This window comes from Carettochelys insculpta, chromosome 2, assembly GCF_033958435.1.
Source record: "Carettochelys insculpta isolate YL-2023 chromosome 2, ASM3395843v1, whole genome shotgun sequence".
In the NCBI taxonomy this organism is placed as follows: Eukaryota; Metazoa; Chordata; order Testudines; family Carettochelyidae; genus Carettochelys; species Carettochelys insculpta.
The window spans coordinates 126,192,003-126,209,099 of NC_134138.1; the positions used below are offsets into that span (position 1 = coordinate 126,192,003).

At 42.4% G+C, this 17,097-nt stretch overlaps 1 protein-coding gene across 2 annotated transcripts in view; it reads right to left on the reverse strand.

The window, feature by feature from the left end:
* The window catches only part of LOC142009516 (enoyl-CoA hydratase EchA19-like), a 38,961-nt gene that overhangs the window by 12,076 nt on the left and 9,788 nt on the right, over positions 1-17,097 (reverse strand). For both annotated transcript variants that reach the window (XM_074987708.1, XM_074987709.1), the window contains exons 3-4: positions 12,652-12,749; positions 7,416-7,560 (exon numbers count right to left, since the gene is read on the reverse strand). In XM_074987708.1, the coding sequence (XP_074843809.1) occupies positions 7,416-7,560; positions 12,652-12,749 (243 nt within the window). The remainder of the gene's footprint in view (positions 1-7,415; positions 7,561-12,651; positions 12,750-17,097) is intronic.

The following is a 17,097-nucleotide window of genomic DNA, read 5'->3' on the forward strand; positions in this document are numbered from 1 at the left end:
CTCTAATTTAAGTCCTGACTGGATCATAATTTAATGAAAAATTCCATTGACGCACAAGGAGTAGAATGATCCATCTTGATTTCTTTTATCTGTGTTAACTCTGCAGGGATATAAGTAGTCAAAAATACTATTTGTCACAGAGCAAATATGACAAAGCACAGGGAGTAGATCTAGTTTTACAAGGCACTTTTTAGGACAGACCTGCACTTAAAGAAGTGATTTAATATTGTTTGCATGTTTATTAGAAATGTGCAGGTGTTGCCAGCAACATTTCCCAAAGATGACCAATGTTGAAAGATCTGCTTTTGCACAGCAAGCTGTATGACTAAAGCCCAGATTTACCAAGGGACTCGTGCATTAGCACACTGAACACCACCATCCCTAACTTTCAGTAAAAATTACACGACCCACTCTGCTACTTGTAAAGCTGACTAACGTAGGTGTCTAGGCTCTCTGTACAAAGAATGAGAGACACAAGCACCTAAGACTGAGACCCACAAAACCACCTAGACAAAGAGCTGCCCAAGTTAGTCAATACAACCTGCTGACCAAAGTGTGGTGTGCTGAGCCCTTCCTGTCTCAGAGAGATAAACGCCTAAGTCTGGGCTGCAGGGGGTGCTTAGTTCCGCTTCCAATCCGCGAACCACAAGATGATGGGCATCTGAACACCCCTATTGTGTGCAGGACCTAAAACAAAATGTCAGGGGTGAAGGGATATAGAATGTCTATTATAAGCTTTAACCTAATGAACAGGACTGTCACCCTGGATGTGTGAAATCCACAATTCAAGTTCCTCCTCCTACTGGATATGGAATAGGCTGAGATGGGGTTTCCTCCACTCACACATTGCCCTTATTCTACTTTACTTAAAATATTGACTGGGCCAGTAAAAGCATCACAATGATTCTGTAGACTAGTGACGAGGGCACTCACCTGAAGGGGGGTCAATCCCAGTTCAAAAACTCTTTTACGCCTTCCAGAGGAGGTGGTATTTAAACCCAGCAACTTCTGAATCACAGATGGGGAAGCCTTTTTGAGTCAGGGGACTGACCCACTGAAAAAATCAATGGGGGGGGCACGCACAAGTAAAAGCGGGGGGGGGGGACACACCCTCATGAGGGATGAGCGGGAGCAGCAGCACTGTGTCTCAGGGTTTACCCAACCCAGGGTCAGATTCTCTCTTCTGGGGGGGATGGGGAGGAGTTGAGAATAGTAGATTTTGTAGGTCCCTGCAGGATCTCGGGTGGGGCCAAAAATGAGGGGTTCAGCGTGCAGGATGGGGCTGCCAGGGAGTATGCTGGGGTGGGGACGAGAAGTCTGGGCAGGAGGTAGGATGGAGGAGTGAGCTGGGGGTGCAGGGTCTGGGCAGGAGGGAGGCTGCAGGGTCAGGCTGCGGCGGCAATGCAGAGTCTGGGTGGGAGGAAGGGTGCAGGAGCAGGGGGTAGGTGTGAGGGAGGCTGCAGTGCAGATGCCTAGAGGCAAAAACGTAGGTATCAAGTGATTTTGGGCACCTACAAAATTAGGGAGCAGCCAAGCAGAAGTCTGATGGATCAAGAGGTGCCAAAAGCAGGGCTCAGACACCTAAGTACCTTCAAGGATTGCACCATAACTATACACTTTGCCCCAATTCAGAAACCTAGAACTAGATACCCCAGGCTGTTATAACAGAATCTTCTGCCCTCCAAAATCCCGAAATGGACCTTCGCAAGGAGAGCAATTACATACAGTGTGTTAGAATTGGGATGCTATTTGTGTTTTTCTATTGCCCCTCCATCACCACTGTATCAGAGTCCTGGGCTCCACTAAAAGTTGATTAACTCAGCTCTTTCAATCAGAGAAGTGAAAAACCCACATTCCTGAGCAGTGTAATACCTCCAACCTAACCCCAAGAATACATAGCATTAGGTCAACTAAAGAATTCTTCATCAGCCTAACTGTTTTTTCTTGGGGAGCTGGATTACTATGTTGATGGGAAAACTCCTCCCAACAGCATAAGCAGTGTCTACACTGAAATATCACAGCTGTGCTGCTGCAGAATTTCCAAGGTAGATAGGCCCAGAGTCTCACAAACATTACTGAATGCATACTCACAACACTCGTGAGAGGGCAAGAAGCATTGTTATCCTCTTTTGCAGATGGGGATCTGAGTCACAGGAAGATTAAGGAGCTTGTTCAAGGTCACACAGGGAAATCTGTGCCAGAGTTAAGAACTCAGGTTCTCTGAATCCCACACCCATGCAATAGCCATGAGCATATTCTTCCTCCATGGTGCTCTTCCATTAGAGGTTAGAGATGTGACAAGATGCTGCCTTATGAATTTATTTCTATGAAAAGTATTTAAATATTCACATTTACCTCAGACCTCACCACGTTTCTTCAGGCAGACACTCCAAATTGGCTTAATAAAAAAAACTGTCATGATGTGAAATGAACTAAAAGGGAAATTTGCTCACAGATCTTTACAGCTACCATGTGGATAAGTGGCCAGGGTCAAAAGATAGATTATATGACAATAACAGCACACAAAGCAGATGTTAAGAGTAGTATCTTCTCTCCAAAAACACACCATTCATGTTCTTAATAAAGTACCACATGAAGCACTGTGTCTGCAAGTATTTAAAAACAGGCCAGATTACAATAAGCATAATGCTGCCACCACAGATGCTAAAGAATCATGGTGCAAGTGTGTGGCATTCCCAGACATTCTTAGTGGGTTTTTTTTTTTTTTCCTCTTACAGCAAGGGCCAAAAAGCCATCAGGATAAACTATGTCTATTGCAAACAGCAGTTTGCAATGCACCTTGTTCAATAACTTCCTTCACACATAGGCTTGTTTGTTGAATAGACTAGACCACCAACAGTGAAATTTACACTATTTCTGAGAAACTCTCAGGGTTGTGAAAGTCCAGTTCTAGCACATCTGCTAACGGAAAGAATTTTAAACACAAACTGTTTACGAGATTAGCTGGAATTCAAGTAAGTGAGACTAGGAGAGTCACTGCGGCTGTAGAGGGATCAAGTTCTTACCATTCCCTACTTGCCATACTCCCACAGGTCAGAGGAACTTTCTGTAACAAATATCTTGTCATATTCCCCTTTACTGATCTGAATAAGTTATTACTTTGGAGGTACGTTTACACTGAACAGTCCTTTCAGCTGCCCACGGAGTACCTGTACTCTATATACCTCCTCTAGTACAGGTATAAAAGAGCAGCATAGACACAGACACAGACACACAGCTTAGTGAGTAAAGACACGCCTGAATTCTGGGGGGCTACATCTACACCACAGAAATCTTCCAAAAGAAACTCCTTCAGAAGATCTCTGCCAGAAGAACTCACTTCAAAAGAGCGCATCCACACACAAAAAAGCAGATCAAAAGAGCGCATCCACACACAAAAAAGCAGATCAAAAGAGCGCATCCACACACAAAAAAGCAGATCAAAAGAGCGCATCCACACACAAAAAAGCAGATCAAAAGAGTGAGCTGCTCTTTGGAAAGAGAGCGTCTACACAGCCTCCGCTCTTTGGAAAGAACGGACCGGGGATCAAAAAAAAATCAGGCACCACGAGGACTGTGCTTTTGGAAAAAAGGGCCTTTGGAGCATCTACACACATTTTCTTTTGAAAGCAGCTTTTGAAAGGAGGTGCTCTTCCTGAAACAGGAAAGGAAGAGGGCTTACGAAAGGAGTGCCTCAATCTTTCGATCTACTTTCAAAAGAATGCTTTTTGTGTGTGCTCTCTCTACTTTCCATCCACTGGACCTTACAAAAGGGCCCCCTTCTTTCAAAAAAATCTTTCCAAAGAACTTGCTAGTTTAAACACAGCCTGGGTGGGTAACCTCTCTACCATGCTCAAAGAGTACTTCACCCATCTTTACTGCTATCTTTAGCAGTGAAGTGCCCTGCTACAGAAGTCTTTTCCCCAGAGCTTTTCCTCAGTATCTCCCCTGTCTGTCATGAACCTACACTCCACAGCATGTAGCTTTCACCTCAGCTACGGTGCAGCTTTCATCATATGCGGCTTGCTTTTCACTGCAGCATGTAGCTACACATGCCCTGTATGCCACTACAAGTAATGTGCAGAGTAGACATAGTCTGAAGCTATCAATATATAGTTGAAAGAGTTATCAAGTCTCCCATTAAATTCTTGAGCTGACAGGGACCTTCTTGGGAACAGGCTGTCAGAGGCATCTTATAAATCATCTGTACAAGTCTAGATACAGATTGGTAGAGGCTAAAAGTCACCATTGTTCATAGCCTCACAAGTTCCTGGCAAAAAGGCCTCTACATTGTAATAAGAGCTACCATGTATTGGAGCCTTGTTTGCAATCTTTGTAGCGAGGCCAAGGACCTGAATGGCCCCGGAAACTCAATTATCCAAACATCCAAAAGTCTGAAAATGAACAAGCATGGATCCAGTCAGTTCTCTGCTGTCCAAAGATCCTTCCGCACTCACTAGCACACAACCCTAGTCAAGTACCACTCCTGCAAAGAACTGTGCTACTTTTACACTACAGAGCTTATAGCAATGCCGGTGCAATGATGCAGCTCTTCTGTCAGCTTAATAACTCCTACCTCCATAAGAAGCAATAGCTAGGACAGTGGGAGGAACTCTCTGGCAAACACATTGCTGTCTACACCGGCGCTAAGGTCAGTATAACTTCTTGCTCAGGCAGGTGAATGATCCACGCCCGTGAGCCATGTACATTATACAAAAATACCCTCTAGCAGTATGCACAAAGTCTTACTTCTGCTTAACTTTACTACAGTAAACTCTGTTTTATCCAGTATTTGATCAACCAGAACTCTCAACCGGCACAAACCCTGAACCATGATGCTGCTTCCCCTTTGGAGAGTTAAACTGAGCATGAGAGCAGCGCCCCAGCCCTCAGGGGTTGGCCCGCTCAGCGCCCGCTCTGCATCCATCCATGCTGTGTGGGTGCAGAGCTGATGGGCTCCTCTGCTCTGCTGTCCGGTGTCTGCCACCCAGAGCGGGTCCCAACGCGACACGGCCCGCGCAACCCCCACAAGCAGCTCCTATGTGCAAGGTAGCGGGGCAGTGGCTGAGTGGGAGCTTGCACTGGGGGCCGAGGGAGCTGAACTTTGTTACTGGGTGGGGGGGACCACTGACCTGCACCTGTGCCGCCTCCACCAGCTGCTCTCTATTAATCACCACACTTGAGCATCTGCAGGGTTGCCAGATATGAAAGAGTTTACTGTATTATAGAGCAGTCTAATTGAACACAACAGAACTGTTCTCAGTAGTAAAATTAAGCACATTAACCACAGACGAATGGTGTGTACTTCATCTCTCTTCTATGAGGCCAACAAAATAAAATTTGGAAAAAAAAAAGTGTATGCATTTATTACATTTTCCAGGGAAATCTTTTCCCAGGAGTGATGCGCTATATGAAATTTCAGGTCATATACAGTAAGGTCTCAGAGTACACGAGGGTTCCGTTCCACCCACCCTCACATAAACCTGGACTTCACGCAAGTTGGGGTCTGGCTTTTTCCCTGGCAGAACACATGGTCTGCAGCAGGGGAAGCAGCTGAAAGGTAAGTCCTGGGCTGCGGGGGCAGTTGGGGAGGGTTAAGCCTGGTGGTGGACTGGGGCTATGGGAGGTAGGGGGAGGGGGAGGGGGAGGTGAGCTAAGCCTGGGGTGGGTTAGAGCTGCAGGGTGGTGAGGGGTGGAGCTGAGCGCGGGTGGTGACCTGGGGAGTTTAGCTGGAATTGGAGCTGTGCCTCGGTGGTGAACCAGCAGCGGGGGTTGCACCGGAGCAGAGCAGGGCAGTGGGGGCAGCTGGGCAGGCAGCTTGTGAGCCACACGGGGCGGTCGCACCCGAGCCGCGCAGGGCAGGGGGAGGGCAGGCAGGCAGGCAGGCAGCTTGTGAGCCAGCAAGGGGGTCCGGCCGGAGCCACGTGGGGTGGGCAGCACGTGAGCCGGTGGGGAGGGGGTCACACCAGAGCCGAGTGGGATGGACGGGCAGCTTGTGAGCAGGCGAGGGAGTGGGGGTCGCAATGGAGCTGCGCAGGGCGGGGGAGGGCGGCTTGTGAGCCGGCGGGGGGTTGCGCCAGAGCCCCATAGGGCGGTGGAGGCAGCTTGAACCAGAGCCGTTTGCAGGTGATTTAAATGGGGCCGGGGGAAAGGGGGGGGTCAGAGTCAGACGTGTAAGACCAGGGTCGCGCACTCTGAGTTCACATACTCTGAGACCTCGCTGTACAACGTTGTCTCTTTCTTAAATTAGGCTCATAATGAGAAGCTAGCTTTCATCTTAGCTTGTTGCAACTGTCATCATCCGTACTGCTAACTACAAAAATACTTGTAAGTTCAACTTCACGCCTTTATTCCACACTCTAAATACACTGATTAAAGTTATTGAGAGGAAAATGATAAAATCTTAAATTAAAACAGTGTTTTTATAAGCAGTAACTATAGTAGTTATTTTTTGGCTTTATTAAAATTTAAACATATCATAACAATATTTACATAAATGAAACTTTTTGCAAATGACAGTAGTACTATAAATTAGCTAATGAACTGTTTAATTTGCCAAAACTTTTAATATTTTTCAAGCATGAAAAAATGATGAGTTATAAAAAGACAGTGATGCCCATATACACAAAAATGAGTGGAAAATATACATAAAATAATGCTTTTAGTCTGAAAAGAGCATCTTTTACTTGAATTTGAGGACCATATCTGTAGAGTTGATTATAAGGTGTTTAGTATATGTAAATGTCATACTGTACAAATTATTATTAATGACCCTTGGAAAGCAAACAAGCTGAAAAACACCACAGTAGCATCTTCAGAACAAATTTTAAAAGGTATTTAGGCACTCAACTCTCTCTGAAATCCTCTGAGAAATCAGTCTTATGTCAATGGGAGTCAGGCACCTAAATATGATTAAAAACTGCACCCTTACAAAGAGTATCAATTATACAACAAGGACTACTTAATATGAAGTTTCTCTGCATTTTCTGTACCTATTCAGTGTAGGCATGACCTACAACAATAGGAGAGATTCTCCCATCAGCGTAGGTCTACGGAAGAAGTTTTAGGTCAACAACCTAGTACTGGCTACACTGGGGTTGCCTTAACTGCATTGCTCAAGGAAGTGGCTTTTTCACACCCCTAAGCAATGTATCTATGGCAGTATAATTCCCAGTGTAGGTAGGCCATTAGGGAGTTAGTAGTTTTCTAATTTCCAAATTTGCCTATAACATTTGGCTATAGAGAAAGCAGACAAAGAAAGAACGAGAAAGAGACCCTGAAGAATTAGGGCCAAATTCTCAACTGTATCTGTACAGACATAGGTTTCACAAATGCAAGAACTGGGAGAGCAATTCTAAAGGCATTTTTTTTTAAAAACCCGGCCTCCCCTATCTCTGCAGAGCATGAAAACATACCAAAGCGTCTGCAGAACACTCCAAAAACAGCACTCTGCTCCACAACACGCAGGTCAGCCAAAAGAGAGAGTTCAAGACCCCCGGCCACTGCATATCCACTTACTGCAGCAATCACTGGTTTGGAAAACTTTATTCGGGAAGGACCCTGTCAAAATAAAAGGAACATTAATACATTCATACACATCAAAGACCCAAGCCTGTAAACACAGTTGCAGACGTAGTACTTAATATGGGGTGGAGGTTGACTAACTTCAGCAGGACTAGGCCTGTTGGTAAACGGTTACGGACTTGGGCCACAGCTAGCATGAGTGCAAACAGGTCAACAGCTAATGCATCCACATACACTAACTGCCATTTATTATTTTGGTTTTGCTGTGACCAAATTTACATGTTTATGAATATGGCCTATTCATCAGTTTATTCAGGACTCCTTTACTGGAATATATCCCTGGGTTCCTAATTAGCTTAATGAAACAAAACAGCAATCATTGTTATTCGATCAGAACAGCAAAAGGAAGAATTAGTAAGATATTTGTCCAGTACCAGTGGGTTAAACTGGTGTTAAAGCAGTTATTCAGAGTAGTGAAATTCTAAGTTGCAGTCACAAAAGTTGCCCTATTCCATTACACAGATATTACATAAAAATGCAAAAACAAATGATGACTTTAGATAGATCTGTACACTCCACTGCTTTCCAAACTCTGAACAGATGCTATTTAGGCATAAGATGGACATAAGATGGTACAGGTTCAGCCAAACATAATGGAACCCATAAATACCACTTATGTAGTATAAGACAGATCCAGTTTCACTTCAGAGTCAACTTTGCATTTTTAGGGCTGACAAAAAGACAGACAAAACAAAAAATCTCTCTGTTACTATTCAATAAGACAGACCATTTACTTGTCAGATGACCAAGTTGTGATTTTAGAGAGAGAGAGAGAGTCCACACAGAAGGAAAGAAATACACTGTTTAAAGGCGTTTAATCCTTGATTTGTTTCCATGGTGTTCAAATTTAAATGATACAGGCTGAATCTCTCCAGTCCAACACACGCTGATCTGGCAACATCCATGGTCTGGAATGATTTTAGTTAGCTCGATGTCCACTTATCTTGGGGGTGGCCAAGTTTCCCGACAGTCCCATAAGGTTTATTTACAGCCGCCAGTCCTGACTCTCAGTGCTCTGATGTTATTTAGCTCTAATTTATCCCTAAATGTCTTCTAAAAGCCAGTAAGCAGTGGAAAGGTTGGAAATGCAGCTAGACAACATTGACCTCCTGAGGTTTGGCAAATTCTCTGGTTCAGCACCAGTCAGGTCCCAAGGGTGCTGGACTAGAGAGGTTCAGCCTGTATATACTGCAATCATATAATATGCAAATACCATAGTTATGCATAATAGAACTATACTAAGGATGAAACATCAGTAATTTAGAGTCATGAATATGCTAACAGACCAAATATGGCCCACAGCTGTCAGCATTAATACAAAGAGGTATGCCTCTGAAGAACTGAATATTGCATACTGTGACCTATAGCCTCTGTGGGCTGTCTAATAAGAACATGTTGCACTTAAACCACATCTCCCATCAGAAGACCTCAGAATGCTTTAGAAGGGATAATAAGTTTTGTTATACGTATTATAAAAATGGAAATGCTGAGCCACAGTTAAATAGGTGATTCACTCACTGAAATTACTATTCTTTCATGAACACAGCAATTCAAACTGCAGGATTATTTTGCTTGTATATGTTGAGTCTCAGACAAGATTCTCAAGAAAACTCTAGAATATTTCATTTTATTTGAGTTTTACACCCTAATCTGTCAGAATCCGAAATAAATTTACAGATATGAGAAGCAGCAGAAAACTTCAGACAGCAATATGCATTACTCTAGTGAATAGTAACAGAGAGGTAGCCGTGTTAGTCTGTATCTTCACAAAACAAAAAAGCAGTCACGTAGCTCTTTAAAGACTAACAAAATGATTTATTAGGTGATGAGCTTCCGTGGGGAAGACCCACTTCTTTAGATCTGGAGCTATGCCATTTCCAGTACAGCATTGACGGTTTTATAGCACAGAGATCCAAAAAAAATTGAAATAACTGACAAATCAGATACATAAGACTGAAACGGAAGGGAAGCGAAAGGTAGGGAGGAGGGAAGCAAAATACTAAGCGTCCTGCCTGAGATCATTATGAATATCAAAGATAGGGAAGCTCTCTTTGTAACACAAGGTAATTGCTATCTCTAGTAAGAACAGGCCTCAGCATATCAAATTTAGTATTTTGCTTCCCTCCTCCTTACCCCTCTTTCAGTCCTATACTGGATCTCGGAGATAGCTAGGAGTGTTGCTGGCGTAGGGTTTGAGGAGATAGTCTACATAGCTGGACGGTCCAGTAGCAAGGGTGTCAATACCTGAAATGATAGGGCATTCTGGGTTTCCAGGTTTGTGGATTTTAGGCAGTAAGTAGAATAATCGAGGTTGAGGCTCAGATGGTGTGTTTGAGTGACTTTGTTCTCCAGTAGAGGCAGGGAGTTCCTTAAGTAGATGGTGTAGTGTCTTTCGGAATTCTAAAGTGGGATCTCAGGAGAGAGGTCTGTAAAATGTGTTAGAGAGTTGTCTAGCTGCCTCCTGTTCATGATGAATAAGTCCGACTACAAACAGGAAGCAGGTAGGCATGGCCCCAGTGTGCTGACACTTTTATGGCTGCTAACTTAGAACAACAATACCTTAGCTCTCATCCCCTGTTACCTCTCCTTTACTTACACTACATCAGTGACATCTTTATCATTTGGACCCACGGTAAAGAGACTGGAGGAATTCTAACAACCTGCACCCTACCATAAATCTCAGCCTTGACTATTTCACACAAGAAATACATTTCCTGGACACCACAGTACAAATCACTGATGGCCACATTGACACCGCTCTCTCCTGGAAACCCACTGACTGCTACACTTCCCAATATGTCTTCCACCCAGCACACACCACACAATCCATCATTTACAGTCAAGCCCATAGATACAATCGCATCTGCTCTGATCTGACTAACAGAGCCCAAAAACTTCAAGACCTCTACCAAGCATTTATAAAACTTAATTAATCACTGGGAGAAGTGAAAAAAACAGATTGACAGGGCCAGACAAATACCCAGAAACCAGCTACTTCAAGATAGGCCCAAGAAAATCAATAACAGAACACCACGTCATCACCTATAGCCCCCAACTCAAACCCCTGTAATGCATCATTAAAAACCTAAAACCTATTTTAGGTCATGATGCTAAACTCTAGAAAGCCCTAGGTGACACGCCTGCCCTCTCCTACAGATAACCTCCTAACCTAAGAAAGATTCTCACTATCATTCACAGGCTACACCACAGTAATACTAATTCTGGAACTTTTCCTTGCAACAAACCCCGCTGCGAATGTTGTCCTCATATTTATTATACCATTACTGGAACTAACTGCGTTAGTTACAAGATCAAAGGCACATTCTCCTGCACTTCCAGCAACATTACATATGCCATTGTGCGCCAACAATGCCCCTCTACAATGTACATTGGACAGACTGGGCTAACCCTTCGCCAAAGAATGAATGGACATAGAGCAAACATCAGAAATCTCAGTACACATAAGCCGGTCAGTGAACACTGCAATGGAGCGAGCCATTCTGTTAAAGACCTAAGGATGTATGTCTTAGAACAAAGAGATTTTAAAAATAGATTACATAGAGAAAGTTTGAATTGGAGTTCATATTCAAATTCAACACATTAACACTTGGTACAAACAGAGACAACAATTACTTCACACATTACAAGGACTGCTTCCCTTCCTTTGATGCTCGGAATTATCTCAGGCAAGACACTTAATATCCGTCACCCCTCAGCCCCCTCCTTCAGTCCCATGTACTTGATTTGTCAGTTTTCATTGCAATTTTTTTCGACCTCTGTACTTGTATATGTCAGTTTGTATTGGAAATGAGATTGATCTGATGAAGTGGGTCTATCCCACGAAAGCTCATCACCGAATAAATCATTTTGTTAGTCTTTAAAGTGTTACATTTCTGCTGTTTTACATGACTGCTTGTTTGGTTGGTTGCTCTATTGAGTGAGAGTGACACCTTGTGTTCATCTCAGCGGGAGAAGTCTTCTGTCTTTGTTGATCCTCACGTGACCAAAGATAAGAACTGACAATGTACGGTGGATGACTTCTGATACCCAAGTATCCAATTCAACACTTTGTTTTCTGAGACTATTGATTTTATCAACACTTCACAATTAACATACATCTGGCAAATGTGGTGTATATGGAAACCTAAATCTCTACTTGACCGCTTTTTTGTTTTAATAGTATATAGACTAGTACAATTTTCTCTCTGTTACTAAATCTCAGTGTGCATGTCAAATGATATTAAAAGCACTGAGCACAGCCATCTAACATACTGGAAAAAGCACTTGCCTAACCCCTTCACCTTACAAGTGGTTCATCCCTAGAAAGCTTCCTAGTGAACCTGAAAGATTCTTCAGGCATTATAGTCGGTCTGTTTCTGAGCAAAATAGTGAACATGCTGCTTCATGGCAGAGATACCATGCAAAAGGAGAATGACTGGGGTCTTTAAAGTCATTTTAACATTGGTGAAAATCCAGCTTTCCAGACATGACTCAAATGCCTACATATTTCACTGGTCCAAAGTTTTCTTTCCACTCAATTTAAAGAAAAAAAATGTTTGATACACAATATTAGAAAATACTCAGTAGTAAACCTTTGGATCCTGTCTCTCGCTCAACAGTCTCTGTCTACCACATATTCATTTGAACTACAAATGACCCTGTGGACACAATCACGTAATTCATATTTCTATAAGCAGAGGGTACATACAATATATATAATTTCCAAGATGTCTGGGAGGTGATGCACCATAACTAAACTCCTGCTCTTCCTTTGGTGAAAACAATCCCATTTGTTTTCAGTTAACTTAAAAGAAGAAACATTTTTATTTTTCCTTTTCTTTTCTGCAAGTTAACAGAATTTTGTCACATGTTTCCATAAATCAAGATTTTAAAGTTTTCTTGCCTGTTAAAAGCCAAACAGATGACTCACATGCTCACATACACAGCAAAACAACTGAAGAGCAATGATACAGTTCTGAAGTAATTTCAAGCCATGGAAATTGACTTGAGTTTCGCCCATTGCCAAAAACTTCTCCATGCTACACAGTTCTGTTTCCAAGTACATACCATGGGACCAGGACCTTTGGTGACATCTTGTTCCAGTTTGATTGAGGTTGGGTTGTGGGCCAGCTCTTTCAAATCATAACCAGCGCAGAAATTGCCTCCTACAAAACACCACAAAAATTAGACTCCAGAATTATAAATCCAGGAAAATACCAGCGTGGGGTGGGTGAAGTTCTAAATATTTACATTTTTTCCTCAAGGTTTGTCCAAGAGCTGTTTTTGAGGGTAGCTCCAGGGAATATTTTCTTTTATTCAGAAGCCTATTTCACAATGAAAGCCCAAGGGAAGGTCTGCATCAGACATTTTTTTATGTACATCTAAGGAGCAGATGTGGATCAGCACATCTTCTCAAACAAACAAACATCATTTCTATATTTCTGGCCATCCATTTTGCAACAGCAGCATTTTGCTACAATGTGGTGATTCACATTGGTATTACGGACAGTGAAAATGTAGACTTGCCTCCTGTCAAGGGTACCAGAGAATTTCCATTTTCAGTCCAAAGTAGTGTAGAATGTACAGTAGATCCATCCAGTTATATGAGAGATGTTTAGGCCTAGATCCACAAAGGTATTTAACAACCTTACTCTGACTGATTTCAATGAAGAGCCTAAATAGCTTTCTGTATGTGGACCTTAGTAAAAATAAGACAATCAATCTTAAGACTTGGCTCAATCTAATTCTTGACCTTCCCCCAGACTCCTCCACTCTCTGATTTGCTCACCTTGATTATCTTTTTCTGATTTGTCCTCCTTGCTTACTGTTTTTGGTTCTCTGTGCCTTAAATATTGAGTCTGTTCTGGTCTGGCTATGGTCTGAAGAAGTGGATCTGTCCCACGAAAGCTCACCTAATAAACTATTTTGCTAGTCTTTAAAGTGCTACTTGACTGCTTTTTGTTACGACAATCAATTTACTAATAGGCATAGGGTTGCTCATTTACGCAAGTCTTACTTTTTTCTGTTCTATTTTGAGGTTAATATTGTCAATTGTTATTTGGGTTCTGGTTCATACCTAGCACTATTGTAACCTAGAGTGAGACAAATAAGGATAATTATTGATATTCTTACAGGCATAGGGCCAGATCTTCAGCTGACAAACTGTTATAGCTTAACTGCAATCAGTATAGCTGTAGCATTTTACACCAGCTGAAGGTCTGATTCATAAATGTTACTCTCTCAACATGAACTAGATATTCCATTATACCTGTTTTTCTTTTTCAGTTGTATATAGGTAAGTTAATGAAGACAAATGTCTGATTCTCATTTTCACTAAAGCCCCTCTTTATCTCAAAGGGATTTTGCAGTGGGTATAAAACATATCTAAGATGGTAGAAGAAAAAAAGTTGTGAGCATTTTGCAAAACAATGTAAGACCTTGCCTCCCAACAGCACCCAGAGCCTGAAAAGCTTCCACATGCCAAACCTGTCCATACGATTATCCTTTTAAAAATACATTGAACTGTTTCTCTGGAAGCTAGTGGGCACCCTATTTTCAAACGTTAAATCATAACACATAACAGACAGAGCAAAAAATTGTTCAGGCAGCTCAGTTTTACCATCTCATGACTTACATGCTTCCCTTTGATGTCAACATTCTTTTAATGATCTTGTTTCTATTGACTAGACTACTGCTTACAGCCATGCCTACACTAGCCAAAAACTTCAAAATGGCCATGCAAATGGCCATTTTGAAGTTTACTAATGAAGTGCTGAAATACATATTCAGCACCTCATTAGCATGCAGGCGGCCGCGGCACTTCGAAATTGATGTGGCTCACCGCCACGCGGCTTGTCCAGATGGGGCTCCTTTTCGAAAGGAGCCTCATCTGGGTGAGCCGCGTCAATTTCGAAGTGCTGCGGCCGCCCGCATGCTAATGAGGCGCTGAATATGTATTTCAGCACTTCATTAGTAAATTTCAAAATGGCCATTTGCTTGGCCATTTCGAAGTTCTTGGCTGGTGTAGACGTAGCCTACGTGTTTAGTGTTATTTTCTGTGGTGGCACAGTACTCTTCACTAATGGAGGAGGAGGGAAGGTCTTAATAGCAATGTAGGTTGGTTCTCCAAATGGTTTATTTCCACCACAGAGGCACATTCTTTGGATAAACACATGTATCAATAAATGGGATAGGGGAATCATGAAAGAGACTTAGAACACTGTAGTGTGCACCCCAAACAGCTCTTTTTCAAAGTATTGGTCTAATTTCACCAACTCAGGACCACATCCTTATTTGGTCCTCCATTAATGTCAATGGACCTACACCAGTTTACAGCACTTGAGGATCTGGCCCTCAGGTTTGTGGAGTGATGGATTTGAAGGAGAGAGACCATGAGCCTGTGGAGAAGATTAGTTTATCAAAACTTCATTTACAGATAAATCACCTTGCTTTTGCCTTAATGGGATCACTTCCACAGACCTTAATTGTTACCAACAGGAAAGCAACACAGTGAAAGAATGGATACAGACCTCCTGAACTACTCTGTGGAAGAAATGCAGAAAGGGAGAGTAGAGGTGGCAGCTCTCCTGATTCAAAGTGACTCTGATAAAACACATAATAAACAACAACCGCAAGAGACATAACATCTCACATGAGCAGCAGAGCACAATCTGGAAATGTAGGTTGGAAAGAGATGATCCCATTGATGAAAAAAGAGCAGGATCAGGGTGAGGCTGAAGTCGCTTTTTATTTTATGAAGAATGACTTCACCAATGGATTAATGATGCCAGGGAAGAAACTGGATAGAGCTTGCTTGTGCCTTATTGACACAGTCCTGCATTGGGAGGGCACTGCAGAGCCACGCTGCCCCACAGCAAACACCCAAGAGGTATTCTGCTTCAGAGAAAACATTCCTCCTGCGTGTGCAGAAATAGCGCGTATGCAGCTATACATGCTATAGGGAGCTCCCCTAGTCAGCGTGTACGGATACAGTCAGGACTTTGCCTTGTCCCTGTACCCTCTAGGGAGGCACCATTACACTTTGAGCCACTCATATAAGCACCAGGACTACACTTCAGCCTGACCTTTGTCAGGTCACTATACGGGTGGGGAGGGTATATTTGTGGCCTCCCCTACGATGTGTACTCACAAAAGGCTGGGCAGAATTTGCCCTTTAATTTTCAGATAATTCCACTGGAATTCCAAAACCTCCTTGGTAATGAACCTGGAAGGGAGGGAGTAAAAACGAAAAGCAAATAGCATGCTCCCTCTAATTTTTTCTATCCATTGGCGGAATAAATTTTGTTATGTGCACCAAGACATGTGTGGATGTGCACCACCCGTAGAAGCAATATGCTGCTGGCTGTGGGTGTGCTGCTAATCAGCTTGGTGGCATCCACATCTCTCCTGGGTGGCCATGCAAGCGTTCACCTGACAGGGCACTCTGGTGACCATCCCTTCAAAACATGCAATGGGCTAATTAAACAAGCTGAACAAAGGTAGTGCTTCCTTTACAAGAAAGGCTGCGTAAGAACAGATAATGCAGAAGCCTGAAAGGAGGAAAAATAGTAACTCAGGATTAAAGTTAATTCCCAAGGAAAGGCTAAACACCTGACTAATAAATGGGTATGAAAAAGTTCTCTCATGAAAGCAGTTACTTTGAGATACGAGAAGAGAGCAGTCACTGAATTTGGAAAGCCAACAACTGCTGTACAAACACATATTGCTACTCAAAATCCAGATGGAGCTACAGTTAGAAGGTAACTAAGACTGTTTTCATGAAAGCTAAATTCACCTGTTAATTATAGTACAGACTCCCACAAAACTAAACTTTTTCTTCATTCAAGTTAGCTGTGTGAATGAGATGAAGGAAATAACAAGGCTAGGAATCTAAAAGAAATCCAGGTCAGAAAATTAACTCTTGGGAGAAACGATTCATGCAGGGTTGAATCAAACAATCCATGTTCTAGTTAAGGAAACCTCCATAATCAATGCTGTAAAAGCATGACACTGAAGATGAATTAAAGACCTATCTACGTAAGATGGATCAGAATAGCTGTGGTTAAGCATGTTTTCAAATGGTAGTGGCTGAAATGGGATATAAGACAGTTTTGGCAGCCAGTCAGCAGACTGGACCCAATTATGCTAAAACTAGGTTAAAACACGTTTTAGCAACTTTCTGTAATACTCCTCCAAGGGATGCTACAAAACCAGTTTCTGTTTTATATTCCAAATCATTAGTCACTGCAATAGCACGTAAAAGTGGGTATTAAATACTCTAACATAAACCAAACAAATGTCATTAGCTCTCCAACACTTTATCCAATAAAATAGTTAATGTGAAATGGTGTAAGCTAATCATGTCCATGACAATCTTCAAAACACATTTAACATTGCAGAGATGAATACTGAATATAAATAAGTGCAAAGTAATTTTGTTGGAAAATTTACCTCTGATAATGGATAAAAGGAACAACTATGCAATTAATGCTGAAAGAGACTCCTGTTTTCTGA